Below are 14,632 nucleotides of genomic sequence, written 5' to 3'. Positions count from 1 at the left end.
GGGAGTCAGAAGTCACCGGTAGCAGACGGGGGCAGCCCTGGGAGGGGAGACTGTGCTGGAAAAGCCCTGGGCTCTCTGGACCAGGGATGCTGAAGGCCCCTGCCCCCCCCGTGCACGTCGTGGTGCTAGAGCTGGAGGCGATTCTCGGGACCAGTAATGCTCAGCGCCCACTCCTTTCACTCCATCAAGGAAGAGGGGTTCCCTGGTGACAGCTTGGGGACGTGTCTCTGCAAGTCTTCTTTTACTACATCTCACGTAAAATGACCTTGGAGACACAACACGTGGGCATACTCCCGGGAATAAGTTTCACTTTATGGCTTTAGAACACACATAAAACCATACTTCCACTTGTAGCAGAGAAGTGTAATAAAGTCACCGAGCATAAAGGTATTACTCTGGTAACTTTGCAACACAAGGATTGTTTGCTTTAAATGCAGTGTTATTACTGGGAAAACAGCACTTACCGGTTACGAGGGGGCTTAGAAGACAGAGAAGCCGATTTTCAGTATCTTTTAACACTAATATACGCTTTTGGAAAATTTTTAGGAAATATTTGAAAAAAGGTAAAACTCAGCTGCAACTCCACCACCCAGAGATGACCATTCCTAACACGTTGGTGCTTCCGTGTATTAGTTTTCCACTGCTGTGTGTGGCGGTTAATCTTATGCATCAACTTGGCGAGAATGCGGGACCCAGATACCTGCTCAAGTAGTAGTCTAGACAGTACTGTGAAGGGGTTTTTTTGAAGATGTGATTAACATTTAAACTGGTAGACTGAGTAAGTAGACTGCCCTCAGGATGCGGGTGGGCCTTGCCCAACCAGTTGAAGGTCTTAAGAGAAAAGATCAACCTCCTTGAGGAAGAGGAGGCGTCCAGACGCCTTCAACTTGAGCTGCAGCAGCATCTCCCCTGGGCCATCAGCCTGCCAGTCTGCCCTCCACAGGCATGGGAGCCAGCTCCTCACAGGCCCCGTGTCTCAGGAGAACCCTGACTAACGCCACGTTACCATGAACTCAGTGGCTCAGCGCAGCCCTCCTGTGCTAGGTCACGTTAGAACCGTAGGTCACAGTCTGGCGCGGTGGGACCGGTTCTCTGGCCGCGGCCCCACACACGGACAGCAAGGCGCCAGCCAGACTGAGTTCTCTTTGGAGGCTCTGGGAAGAAATAACGTAAGTATTTTTCATACATACATATTGATACATTTCACAGTAAACGAGATTTAAACAACATTTATCCTAATAAAGTGGTTATTGCAAAAGCAATTCAGGTCATCAAACCCTTATTTTTTTAACTGTGAAAAAGAATTCTGTCATTTTCAGTTGACTGGTTTTTGGTGCCTCGTTAATATCCTGGCAATCTGTATGCTCATTTTTTTTAATTCTTACATTTTTTATTTCTATTTTCTATTTTTGGTACATTTATTTATTTATTAATGTTGTCTTATTTATATACTTAGTTCATAACACACACTTATTTCTTGGATGACTAAGCATGTGAATTCATACGTGAAGCATCGTTTACCAAGGAAGACAGCGGTTTCAGGAGAAGAAATCATTTTACTGCATTTGGGAGAACCGCACACAAGGCACTTAGAACAGCCACTGCCGGGCTTGGTGTTATGTGACTTCGCCCTCAGATTTTACGGCCTCTTCTCTCTGAACTCTTTACTCAGCGCGGTCCCCGGGAACACAGCAGACGAGGGCAGCCGGGGAGAAGTGCGGCCCCCTTTCAGCCCCAGGCCAGCGTCTGCTTCTCACCCCAAAGGGACTGCGTGCACTGTCACCGCCCTCTGTCCTCAGTTTCGCCAGGTGGGGCCCAGCTGCTGGCCGTCCGTGTCCCTCGCCGCCTGCACAGCTCCGGGGACCGGACGGAGACGCGCGTGGGCTGTCACAGCGCGGACGCGGGCCCTCGGAGCCCCGCACGGCCCCAGGAGTCCGTCTGGCACCGCGCTGTTTAACAGCCACACTCGAAGGACTTCCTGTAATTTTTCTCACGGTACCAGGTCTGCTGACAATGCTTTTCTCAACTTCTGTTTTTGTGAAAAGGTCTCTATTTCATTTTCATTTTTGAACGGTACTTCCTCTAAGTCTAGAATTCTGGGTGAATCAGCTTCTCTTCTCATACTTTAAGCATCTCCCTTCGTTGTTTCTGGCTTGGAGAGTTCATGCTGAGAAGCTGAAACTGTCTGTTCCTCTGTAGGTAGCGTCTTGTTCGGTAAGAGTCCCCTTTACCCTTGGCTTCTGGTGGCGGGAACGTGATGGGGAGACGGGGTGAGGCCTTTTGTTTGTTTCGTCGTTTGGGTGTTCATCTTTCTCGAGAGTTCCGCGCTCTTCAGTCTCTGACTTAACGTCTCATGACGTTCAGGAATTCTTGGACGTTACGTCTTCTGACGTCTCTTCCCTCCGGGGCTCCTCCGTGCTGGACAGCTTGACGCCTCCCCGCAGCTCTTAAACGCGCTCCTCTGCTTCTCGCGCCCTACGTTTTCTCCTTCGCGTTTCAGTGCGGTGGTGTCCGTGCACCTGCCTTCGAGTTCACTGCTTACCGCTCAGTCACGTCTACCGACGAGCCGGTCAGCAAAGCTCGTCGTTCCTACACGTGACCTTCCTTTACAGCACTTCTCGCTGCCCCCGTCCTGTAATTTTCCTGTCTGTGGAGTCCACGCGTCCCCTTAGACCCTTTACTGCAATAATCTGTTATTTCAAAGTTTATTGGCAGTCCTGTCACCAGTGTCACCTGTCCATCCCGTGGCCGCTCTGTCTCCTGAGAGTGGCTTTACCGTCTTTCACTGTGTCTTCGAAGTCCTGGTATTTCTGAGTAGACGGCACGTTTGCACAAACGAAGGTCGGCATGATATATAAAAGGCACATACTGAGACGTCCTGGGCCTTCCCTGCTGCGCCTGCCTCCTCCTCACTCCTTAGAGGTAAGCATGTTTTATTAGTTTCTTACTTATTCTCGTGGTTTCACTACGTCATAGAAACGGACAAGAGCTGTCGTCTTATTTTCCCATTATGTGAAAGGCGGCACGTTATTTAGTAACGCTCTGCACTTGGCTGTTGAACGCGCTCTGATCGCTCCGTGTCGGCACACAGAAGTCTTCCCCATTTCTCACAGCCGCCTAACGTTCTACCATGTTCCATTAGTAACATTCTACTGTTTGAACACGTGTATATCTGCTATTCAGTCAGGACTGTAATGGCGAACTTGGGGTTATTTTCAGCTTTTGCTATTCCTGGCCACGTTGCCACGAATAACATGTTACTACTTACAGGTGCAGGTCTGTCCAGGGGACACGTTGTTCAAAGTGTGGTCCAGCAGCCCTGCCTCTCCATCGCTCCCTTGGGTTTTGGGGGAACTTTTACTGTATTGGGTAACGAAGTGGGTCTTACAAATGCAGACTCCTAACCTGTCCTCTGAGCACTGTCAGCGTGGGCGCCTGGTACGAGGCCGCGGGCCAGCCCCTGAGACGAGGAGAGGGACGGGCTGCAGGTGCTGAGGAGGGAGGGGACTGAAGTGCCCGAGGGAGGGGACTGAAGTGCCCGGGGGAGAGGTCAGGCGTGGGGACAGGACGTGCGAGCGCGGGCCAGGGGGTCCGCAGGCCAGGAGGGGTACCTCGTCAACAGGAAAGTAAAGTGCATAATCCTTAAGGAGGCCTGATGCCTGCTCGCGGTCACTAGACTGCTTGCTTTTTTTTTTCTTTTCTTTCTCATGGTTTTCTTTTAATGTGCAAGATCACGAAATGAATGACACACTTTTAACACGAGAAGTTATGTTGGCAGCCCCCTACCCAGGGGTTCAAACCCCACGGCCTGCTCAGCACAGCTGGCGCCCAGGGAGGGTTTCAGGGACCCCACGTTCTCAGGTGTTCCCCAGCCCCCCCACATCAAGGCGGGGAGACTGAGGTCTGGTGCAGCCCTTGATGCGGGGGGCAGGGTCAGTGATGCCTCTGGCTCCCCCCAGCACAACTTCCCAGTGAGAACCTCTTCCAAGCCTGGGTTTCTCTGTGACCCGTGCCTCCCTCCCCCAGTTCCCTCTGTGAGCTCCAAAGGGCGAGGCTCTGGCTGGGCTCCCGGCCACGCCCTCACAACCCCCTCCACCGACCATCTTCTCCGTGAGGCAGGGCCTCAGCGGACAAATGAGGGAGGCGGCAGACGGCACTGACAGTCACCCCTTCCTGCCTGGCGTCCCCAACGCAACTGCTGTGGCACTTAAGGGAGGCAGGCCACAAAGGTGTGGTTCACGTCTGCAGGGTTTTAGTTCCCATCCTGCAAGGAGACTAACAGGTCGGGGGATTTACTGGGAGAAGAAATCACACCTGGTTCCACGTGCTGCCGTGTGCATGGCGGGGGTGGGGGTGGACCGACACCAAGGTAACACCCCGGTCACAGCCTCATCCTCTGTCCAGGCTGCAGCCGCTCTGGACACAGCACCGGCAAATCTCCTCGGACCTTCCCACGGGATGACAGACAGCTCGCGGTGGGAAAAGCAGGCAGTTTTTGCATTTATATCCAGACTTAGCCAATCGGGCCAGATACACACAGCACGGTGACAGTTAAGGGTCAGTCGTATGTTCACAGTTCACAGAGGAGTAATCGAGTTCCTCGTTTCCCTGGTTTGTATTTTGTGAAACAAGTTGCACACGTGGACTGTGTATTTCTGGACAAACATACAAAGCGTGTGCTGTTCTAGCTGTGAAGTGGACCCATATCCTGCCCCTCCCCTGCGGACGGCGTGCGGCCTCCACAGGCACGTGTAACGTTACAGTAAACAAGAAATACTCTGCTGTGATTTTCGCTCACTCACACTCACTCACACTCGCTCATACTCACACACTCACTCACACTCACACAGACGTGCCCCTGGTCAACCACCGGGGTGCTCTGAGGAGGCGCCGGTGCGCCACCGGCAAGGAGAGCTGCTTTAAAATTAATACTTGACACAGACATGGCCCAGGTGTACCTCCGTAATTACTCTGCAGTAACAGCGCAGAGTCTGATTGTTTTATGTGCAGTCTAACATTTTCAACCCAGGACTTTTTAGGGACAGCTGGCAGTGGTCAGCCGTGCGGAGAGGACACTGGGGCCGGGGTGGGGGGCAGCGTGCTGGGGCTTACGTTTGGAGGTCTCCCAGCGGCCTCTGTCCGAGGGGCTGGAGCAGGGGCCCTGGGGGGGGCGTCTTGGGGCTGGAGTCCGACTCCCCGCTCTCCTCATCGCCCATGGCTTTGATGTAGCTCCCGCTCCGCATCCTCCGGCAGGGGATCTCGTCGTCTCGGCCCCCCGTGGGGCACCCGCCCCACTCGTCCTGAGGCACCTAGGAGAGAGCAGACACGGTCAGCCTGGCGCCGACCCCGCGCCCGGGAGACTCAGCCCGGAAGGGCCCCTGGCGTCTCCTCTCGAGGCAGGTGAGGGCAGATGTCCTCAGAGCGCTGCGTGCGGGTCCCCAGGGACACCAGAGCCAGTTACTGCCTTTCCCCGCACTGTAACGGTGAGAGGGAGTCCGTGCCGGCAAAGCAGGACGGGGAGACATCCCACCTGCCGTCTCAGCACCTAGGAAGGAACACCAACATTCAGATTTATTTCCTTCTGGTACAAAAGTCGCTGAAACTTGAGAAAACTGGAAAGAAAGAGGTCTCCGGCGTGTAGGAGGAGGAGGAGGAAAGAGAGGAGGAAGGAGAAGGAAAAACGGAAGGAGGGACGGAGGAGGGCCTGCTGCGTGCCACGGGCTGCACCACCACATCGAGCCAGGGCCCGGCATCCCGGGGGAGGCGCGCTGGGCCAGCTTACCCCACAGAGCTGACCACTGCCCCCGTCCCGCGTCCCAGCAGACACCCACGGGGGACACCCCTCCGTGCTGCTGCATCAAGCTTCCGGCCTGAGTGCTGGCTAAGCCACAGACAGGATAAAGCCGGCCCATCTTTCGGTGTCCACCTCCCCTGACACACCCAAGTCACGGACCTTGTCTGATCCGGTGTCCCCACCATCCACCCCTGTTCTGCGCAGCTCAGCGTCCCGTCCCACACTCCCCTGCCGTGCACGTTTACAAAAGCAAACCCACACCAGGCAGTGGTCTGCAGCGCGTGGAGGTCGCACAATTCCATGGACGCACCCACAACTCACGGGGTTCCGTGCGCCGGTCATGCTGGGGGAGGGGATCTCCCACATGCGCTTCACAGAGACAGAGGAGGAAGCGATGCCACATTCAGAGTCTCCCGGGGTGGGGCTCTTCCTGGTGCAAACACCGAGGGACTTCTGTACCCACATCAGTTCATCTGAAACCGGGTCCTGCCGTCCTCCCAGTTTCGATGTTGCCGATGAGCCGACTGCCACCATCCCCACCGGGGAATTGCAGCCTGGCTGGAAAGGCAGCATTCTCAGCTGAAACCCCTTTCCTCAGAACACGTGGTCAGACACCTCCCACGTTACAGCCCACGACGGGAAAGTCAGTTCTCAGCAATCAGAACAAATCGCCAGGATGGAGAAAGATGTGGCACCATCTCACGCCAGGCGGGAACGGGGGCCCAGTCTTCATGGAAACGTGTCAGAACTTCCGTCTATCCATGCCCTCTGACCCGGCAATGTCGCTGCCATGAAGGTGTCCCCAGACAACAGGGCTCATGCCAGGGACTGTGAATTCTTCGCTTGGGTAAAGGGAGGAGACACTCTAATATCTGATCGGGGCGGTGTGAAATATTTACTACAACCGAATCACGGATCCGGCTCAGAAGACACACTTAGCCGTGGAAAGATGTCCACGTGGCGGGGTCAATATTTAGAGCAGAGTAGGCCCTCCGTGTTCTTACACTTTAAAGACAGGCGTGCCTGCATTTTGCAGAGAAACAGCCGGAAGGATGTGGAACCATCACTGGGAGACAGTGACTGTGGGCTTCCCAGTAGTTTTTTCTTTAAGCTTCTATTTTCTCAGTTTTCTACATGGACCATATATATTGCTATTATAATTAAAAGTAAAATTTTTTTTAATTTAAGAAAATTCAGTCCTGAATGACAATATCTTTCAGCAGAGGAGACTGGCATAAAATACAGTAAATTATAGTTTAATTAGGACCAAAGAGGCAGGTGCAGAGGGGATCAGGGATGGAACCAAGCCATCCACAGAGAGGTGGAGACCTGGGAGGACTTCCTGGAGGTGAGGTCAGGGTTCTAACTAACTGGGACTTGACATGAAGGTGGAAGAAAGAGGCACCCAAAGGCACAGGCTCCCAGTGTCCCCGCTTAGTGGGGAGGAGTGGCTCAGCCATGGGGCGGGCGTTCTGGGGAGGGAGGCTGGAGGCTGGGCCGGGACAGATGGAGAGAACTCGTTCGCGATGAAAATGCGTTCCCGTTGGCAGCTTTAGGGAATTTTTGTGAATTAAAAACATGTTTCCATAAAAATAACAAAGTAAAGATTTTTTTTTTCCCCAGCAGCCTGTGAATTAGCTAACAAATGAGACCAGCTTGTATTTTTTGTTTCTGATTTAAGCAGCCAGTGTCGCAGCCGTTGACAGAAGAGGTTTCAACACCAGAGGAGGGAGAGCAGACCAAGGCGCAGGGCACGAAGGCCGCTTCCCTGCAGGCACCTCAGGACCGTCGAGAGGACGAGGGGCGACGCTGGCACGCACTGTGCCTCAGTGAGTGACTGCTGGGCACACGCCCGTGTCAAACACCTGCGGCAGGAGACGTCCGGGGGGCCGACCTGGGGGAACGCAGGGGTGAACCTGCGCCCACAGGAGCCCTGACCTGCGGACCCCGTGTGGCCTCTGCTGCAGTGAGTGACAATTAATTACCCTAATTTCCTGTCTGCACAGAGTGCTGAGTGAGATCTGTAACTTCTGAAAAGCATTCCCCGGAGGTCGAGTTTAGCGTGCATTTTGGAATCTCCTGTTTCTGGCATCAAGCAGGCTTGAATGCGGCGTATTAGCCTATCAGGCAGCAGGGCCCAGGTGACAAGGGCCAGGGCTTGGTAACAATACTCTCTTTCAGGGGTGGAAATCAAGGAAAAACGCCCCAAACGCTGTGAGTCCCCACAGGGAATGTCTTCTCCGCTCACTCCATGACTTGCTTGCTTGTTTTAAATGCATGCCAGGTACACCCGCCTCTGGGGATATAACTGAGAGCAGTACGGCTGGGCTCTTCGGTTCCAGGTTTTCGAAAGGACAGCGGTTCCAAGCGGGGGCGCCCGCCGGGGCCACCCCGATCTCCATCTAGGGCAGCCGTGACTTCTGCACCCCCCGGGGAGCGCGGCCCGCATCCCGGGACCAGAGATGCTCGCTCTCAGGAAAGCAGGAAGCAGTCCCGCCCCAAGAGCGCCTGGCGCGTGCCTGTCTGACGCTGCTGGCGGCTCTTCCGTCTGTCATGACCTGAGCCTGGGAGCTGACCCTTCTTTGCACGCTAACCAAAGCTTGCTGGGTTTTTGCCTTTTCTTCTGCATGGTTTTAATGAACAGTGACTTTTTCAGGTATGCAACTTACCATGTAAATCAAGGGAAAGAGAACTCGGTTCGGTGTGATGCTTCCCTGAGAACCGTTTACCGTTTCCAAAAACCCCTTCAGGCTGGTGCATCCGCGGTGTGGCTGGTCATCAGGGCCCCTCCGGGCGTCTCAGTGAGGTCAGTCTTCGGCCAGAGACGAGCTTCCGATCACCCCCTTCAGTACATGTTTGTCGCGTGCCAAGACGCTTTTATGCTAAAATTCATGTTCTTGGATAAAAGTTACTCCCTTTTTTAGAAAAAGAAGACAGCTTATTTTTTTGCTTGAAGCAGAGCCAGTTTACAGTGTTGTGTTGGTGTCTGGCCTGCAGCACAGTGATTCAGGTTTATGTACACATGTTCCTTTTCATGTTCCTTCCCATTCCAGGCCATTGCAAGGGAGTGGATACAGCTCCCTGTGCTGCGCAGCGGGACCTCGCCGTTCATCTTCACCTGCCTTTAGTTTCTCTGTTTTATTAGAGTCCGGGCACATTATATAATTAAGGGGGTTGGGGGGCCGGACCTCCCTGCAGAGGGAAGTCCGAGTGCCACGCACCGTCAGCCCTGTGCACGCACGGTGCAGCCCCCGGGTTTCCCCAGCCGCGGGCCACCCCGCCCAGCACAGGCGCGTCTGCTGCTGAGAAGGAGTCTGCCCGTGCGTGGACCCACGCAGCTCAAACCCGCGTCGCTCCAGGGTCAGCTGCATACTCAGAACATGCGTGTAGGTTGGTTACACAGGAATTTCATTTTAGAGCAGTCAAGGCGGCACTGTGAGGTATTTGTTACAAGCAGGAGCCTTGGCTGGTCAGTTTGGGAGCCACTGTTGTGGCAGGAAAGCTGTCGAGACAGTTGCTTGACGGGCCGGGGTTCGGAGAGCACGTGGTCAGGCGGTCAGCAAGCCTCGGGGGGCCTGGGAAGGTGTCTCGTAAAAAAGTCTTCCCAGCCGATCCCGCTCCCCAGGGAGGCAGGGGTGCTAGGCAGGGCGGCGGGGGCGGGGACGCAGCGGGGGTGGGAGGCGCGGTGGGGGTGGCGCTTGCTCCCCGGCCCAGGGGAGCGCTGGCTTCTGACGAACCCAAGTCCAACTAGCGGCGAACCTCGTGCTCTGTGGACGACCCTGTGGCTCCCAGCCGGGGGCACTCCTTTCCCGGGGACAGCGGGCAACGTCTCCACAGTGGGGGTGCCGCTTACCGGCCGCTAGAGGCTCAAGACAGTCCCCACGGGAGACAGGCCCGGCCACGTGTCCTCCTGTCTCTGATTTCCTACCACAGACACTCCTCACCGTCCTTCGTCACACACAGGCCGCGCCATCTGTAACCGGTGAGCGTGGGTTACGTCCACCCACACGGCATCAGAGGGCTAGGCGATGCCAATGATTTTCAGAGTGCCTTTCTCACCCGCTGCTGAATCTGACCACAAAGTCTGATGTACATGAGATTAACGAGGCAGAAGGATTCACCAGACTCACAGCTGGCAAATACTCAGAACCCCACCATCACTCAGTGAGGAATTCGTTTCAGTGACATTCTGGACCGCCCGTCACAGGCACAAGCCACACTGGGAACCACAGACGAAGCACTGGAGGGGGTCCAGCTCGCCGTGTGCCGGTCTCTGTCCGCGGTGGGCCGTGTGGGTTTATTTCAACGTGTCCTGGATGGGAAGGAGGGTGGGGCGTGGGTGAGACAAGACGAGCCAGGAATGGATGGTTCCAGAAGCTGGGTGGCGGGTCTGGCTCCGAGGGACCCAGCACCACAGCTGGAGATCCACTCTGAAGTACTGAGGGGACACCGCGTTAGAGAGTTCCCAGGTACAAACAGAGAAAGACGAGAGAGGTCTGCTTCTCTAAGAATGAGTGCACGGGGCCCTGGACGCCCTCATCAGGTCCCTTTAGACGTGTCCAGGCAAAGCCGCCATGTTTATGTCTTACCAGAGCTCGCTCACTACAAGCAGGACTTGTCCCTTCCATTGCTATAAAAATAATATTTTATCCGACTACCAATTTGTCTCCTTGAATAAATCAGCCCGCAAAAGCAATTTGGTTAACATTTCCGTTTAAAACAGAACCACTGGGTTTTGGACAAGGTACCAGATGGCAGTCGGAGCTGCTAAAATGATCTGCAGCCACCTGATGCCTGGAAAGACTCCCGGTTGTCTATAGTCCCATTAATTGCCCGCCTGGTGACTCAGCCGGCACTCAGCACCGTTACCCGTTGCTCTGGGAAGATCTCTAACCCGGTGCGCAGCCCTCAGCAGCTGCTGTCGGGAGAGGCGAAGTGGCTGAACTGGAATCCGACTGCACATGTTCTAAAGGGAAACTTCAGACCTTCAGTCTTTGCTGACAGCACTGTTGCACTGACAGAAGTCAGGGCAGGAGCTCCTTAAAAGAGGTGGGTGCCTCTCGGGGCGCCCCCAGCACACTCAGCCACAGCGTGATGAGGCGCTGAGATGGGAAGGAAATTATACAAAACGGAGTTCCACGGTGCGCCTCCTCCAGCCACCCACCCACCGTGTTTAGTCTGTTTTTGCCTTTGGTGAATGTGTTTCATCCGCACCCCAGAGGAACAGGTGCATTCTCCACAACCATGCGCCTCGGTGTCCTGAAGGTTTAAAGATGCTCCTGTCAGGGAAGCCAGCGAATCCCCTCTGGCCAAACCCGCCACTCTCCAACGAGAAAAAGGACGCGGGCTGAGGCACTGCACAGTTGCTGCCAAGCCCTCGGCCTTCGAGGCGCAAAGGCGGCTGCGGGCTAGAGGAGGGGGCTCCCCCAGGCCCCCGCCCGCCCGCCCGCCGCTGCCGGGAGACCTTACCTGCAGGTAGTGGCAGGGCCGCAGCGGCGGCTTGGTCTCCGGGCGCACCAGCGGCTTGTCCAGGTGCAGCGAGCTCTTGCGGTAGGCCTCCTTGGCCTGGCTCACCGTCAGGGTGGACCAGGAGCTCCGCTTCATGTACCTGGTGTCCGGCGTCATGGCCACGCCCTCGCAGGCCGAGCACTTGACGTCGCTGTTGCTCTTGGAGGTGCGCAGCGACAGGTCCCCGAAGGGGCCCGGGAGCGCGTCGGGGTAGCAGCGGGCGAGGGGGCCCACGTGCGGCCTGCCGATGGCGCCGGGCGCCCGGTAGGCGCCGTCGCCATCCAGGCTGTCGTCCGAGCCCCACCGGCTGCTCAGCCCCGACCTGAGCCTGGGCTCCGGCCGGCGCTCCCTGCTCTTGCTCCGCTTGCCGTGCCTGGCGTGCTGGCCGTGGTGCTGGTCGTCCGGCCGGCCGTCCCCCTTGGTCCCGTTCACGCTGCTCTTGGCCGAGCCCTCCAGAGAGTGGGACTTGGTGAAGAGCTTCTGCACGGAGTGGACGAGGTGCCGGATGCGCCCCGGGCTCTCGCCGCGCGGCTCGGCGCCCGCGGACGTCCGCTGGTACTGCAGCGTGTGGAACCCGTCCCGGTGCAGCGGGAGCTGCTTCTCGAACTGGTCCAGGAGGTTGGCCGGGATCCGGTTGATCTTGGCGCTGGCGTGGGACGCAGCGCAGTCATCCCGGGGGTCGTAGTGGGAGCTGTAGTGCATCCGGGGAAAGGTGCTGCTGGACACGTGGTCGCCCAGAGCCACGGGCATCACCACGCAGTCCGAGTGGACGGAGGCCCGGGGGGAGCAGCGGTGGTGGTCCACGGGGCAGCTCTCTGCCGGGCGGAGCAGGTAGGGCTGCCGCCCCTCCTGCCCGTGGTGGAGGTGGCCGTGGCCGAGCTCGCAGTCCTCGGGGGGCGCCAAGCCCCACGTGTGGCCGGAGCACAGCTGCGGCGGGTTCCGACTTCCGGGTAGCCCTTTCATAGTCCTGGGCGCAGGCGAGCGCCTCTCCTCATCGAAGTGCAGAGTCGGGGACCATGAGCACTGCTGGTCTGCGGAGAGAGCACAGAAACGCCAAGTGAGGCTTGTGCGAAAGCGGGCGGGCGGCCGCCCGTGTGGAGAGGTGAGCCACCTGAGACCCCGCCCCTCCACACGTGGGCCGCTTTCATCTCAGACCAGTGGCCACTCCTGGTCTGAGCATTCATTTGTGAACAATCGTTTTTTAAAAGAGCACCACATTGATGGCTCCAAAGTACGAGAATGTTAAAAACTGATGCTCCCAGGTGTGGTTCTAGCAACCACAAGTATTTAATGTCCAGCAGATTCACCAGGTACCCTGACAGCAAGATTTTGAAGTATTAAACAACGAACAATCTGCGGGGAAAAACGAGTTACGTTTCAACTAGAAGTGAGCATTGTGGTTCAGTTTAAGAAGCTAAAAGTCACCACCTGCTGTTTAATCAGTAATACCGCCTGGCAGGCTGCTGCGTGTCAAGCTGAGCTGTTGGCCACGAACTGTCAATGCCATGTTCTCCCCAAGCAAGTCAGGAGCGGAGGTGGCCACTGCTTCTCAAGGCCACTGTCTGTATCAACACGAGGACTAAACCAGGCTGTCCTGACATCCTATTTCAGAGTTTTGATTTCCATCTGTAAGGTTCTACTCAGAAGAAACAGGATAAAAAAGCTTATTTTGTAAGCTGCAGCGTCACACACAGACCCTCAGATTGCAGGTGCCAGCTCGGGGAGGGTGCTGGCTTTGCTGCTGCTGGATGCGGACCCCAGCTGCGCTTCCTGGTAGGAAGGCGGCCGAGTCCAGTGGCTGGAACGGTGGCCTCCGGACATTGACTAGTTAGGGTTAGGGTCCCAGTGCTGCCACCACTGGCGTGTGGCCCTGGGGGCTCCCGTCCCCTTGACTGTGTGCTGGCAGAGCCGCGAGCAGGTTCCAGGAGGAGGGCACGCTCCGTGTCACTCATTGAGCTGCCTGACTGTGACTGTGGTCGCTGCCACCCTAACTTCTCCCGGGCCAGCGCCGGTGAAGTTCAGGGCTCACTGGACTCCAGGACCAGCTGGGGACGCTCCTTCCGTCACTCTGCTTTCTGTTGTCCCAGGGCTTCTGCTTGTGCTTCTGTTTCTGTTGCTTCCAACTGGTCACCGAACAGACGCAGAAAATACAGGCTGCATCCTGGCACAGGACACGCACCCGTGGTAGGTACACACGACGCACGTGTCCATACATGACGCGCATGCACAGTGCATGGTGTCCACATAATACACACAGGAAATGAGACTGTTACAGACGACCGCGTACACGTGTAACACATAACACGCATGCACGCCACGTAATGTCACATGTACAGGAAACAGATCCTACTGGAGCATGCAACATGCACGTAAACGTCTATGTACAATGCACATGTAATGCATAACACACGTAACATACATGTATTATGACGCATGCAGGAAATACAGGCTCACAGTGTACAATATGCATGTACGTGGTTTATAAAGCACACATACACCCATATGTAATATGCATGTGCAGTGTGACTTGCATGTAATACACACAGGAAATAGCGTCTATTACGGTGTGCAGTGTGCACATAACATGTACGTATGGTATATAATATGCACATATAGTTTATATATAAAACACATACATGTCCACATGTAATATGCATGGATAGTATATGATATGCACATACTATACGTAGAAAGCAGCCTACTGCAGTGTATAATGTGCACATACGGCCTGTGAATACAACGACGTGTTCACACATAACGCGCACTTACGGCACACAACATGCATATACAGTAAACAGAGTCTATTAGTGTGTGATGTGCACGTACAGCAGGCATAGAAAATGCACGTACACATAGGCAATATGGATAGATAACATATAATATGCGTATGTTGTGATACTTGCGGGAAATGCACTCGTGTAACATGCACCTGTGGCTTATACATAACACACACCCCACAGACGGCACGCGTACATGCACATAACGTGATGTAATATGCGCAGGAATAGGGTCTGTTATGTAACGTGCACGTGTGCGTGTAATGCACATGTTCACATAATACGCACACATGGTATGTAACGTGCACTACACACACCAAGTGCATACGTGTCCACACAGCACGCACGGGTGGTAAACAGCACACACACCACGCACAGGAAACGAGACTGCTATAGTGCGCAACGTGCACACACAACGCACATTCCTATGTAATCTGCGTGTACTGTAACACACGCAGGAAACACAGACTCAGGAAGTGGACTCCAACAGGAGAGCAAGTGGGAAGGTAGCCTGTGGGCTGCGGCTGCGCCGCTCGCGGGTTCTGGGCGGGGT

The 14,632-nt window shown here is 55.5% G+C and overlaps 1 protein-coding gene across 1 annotated transcript in view; it reads right to left on the bottom strand.

Moving 5' to 3' along the window:
• Positions 1 to 12,333, bottom strand: part of DLGAP2 (DLG associated protein 2) — a 61,677-nt gene extending 49,344 nt beyond the window's left edge. The window contains exons 1-2 of the mRNA XM_074353498.1: positions 11,264 to 12,333; positions 5,113 to 5,309 (exon numbers count right to left, since the gene is read on the bottom strand). Of these exons, the coding sequence (XP_074209599.1) occupies positions 5,113 to 5,309; positions 11,264 to 12,265 (1,199 nt within the window). The 5' untranslated portion in view covers positions 12,266 to 12,333. The remainder of the gene's footprint in view (positions 1 to 5,112; positions 5,310 to 11,263) is intronic.
• Positions 12,334 to 14,632: the final 2,299 nt, after the last annotated feature.

The sequence above is a fragment of the Camelus bactrianus genome, chromosome 26 (assembly GCF_048773025.1).
Source record: "Camelus bactrianus isolate YW-2024 breed Bactrian camel chromosome 26, ASM4877302v1, whole genome shotgun sequence".
NCBI classification, from domain to species: Eukaryota; Metazoa; Chordata; class Mammalia; order Artiodactyla; family Camelidae; genus Camelus; species Camelus bactrianus.
The sequence above is the reverse complement of the archived record's forward strand: the minus strand, read 5'-3'. Positions and strand labels throughout refer to the sequence as shown.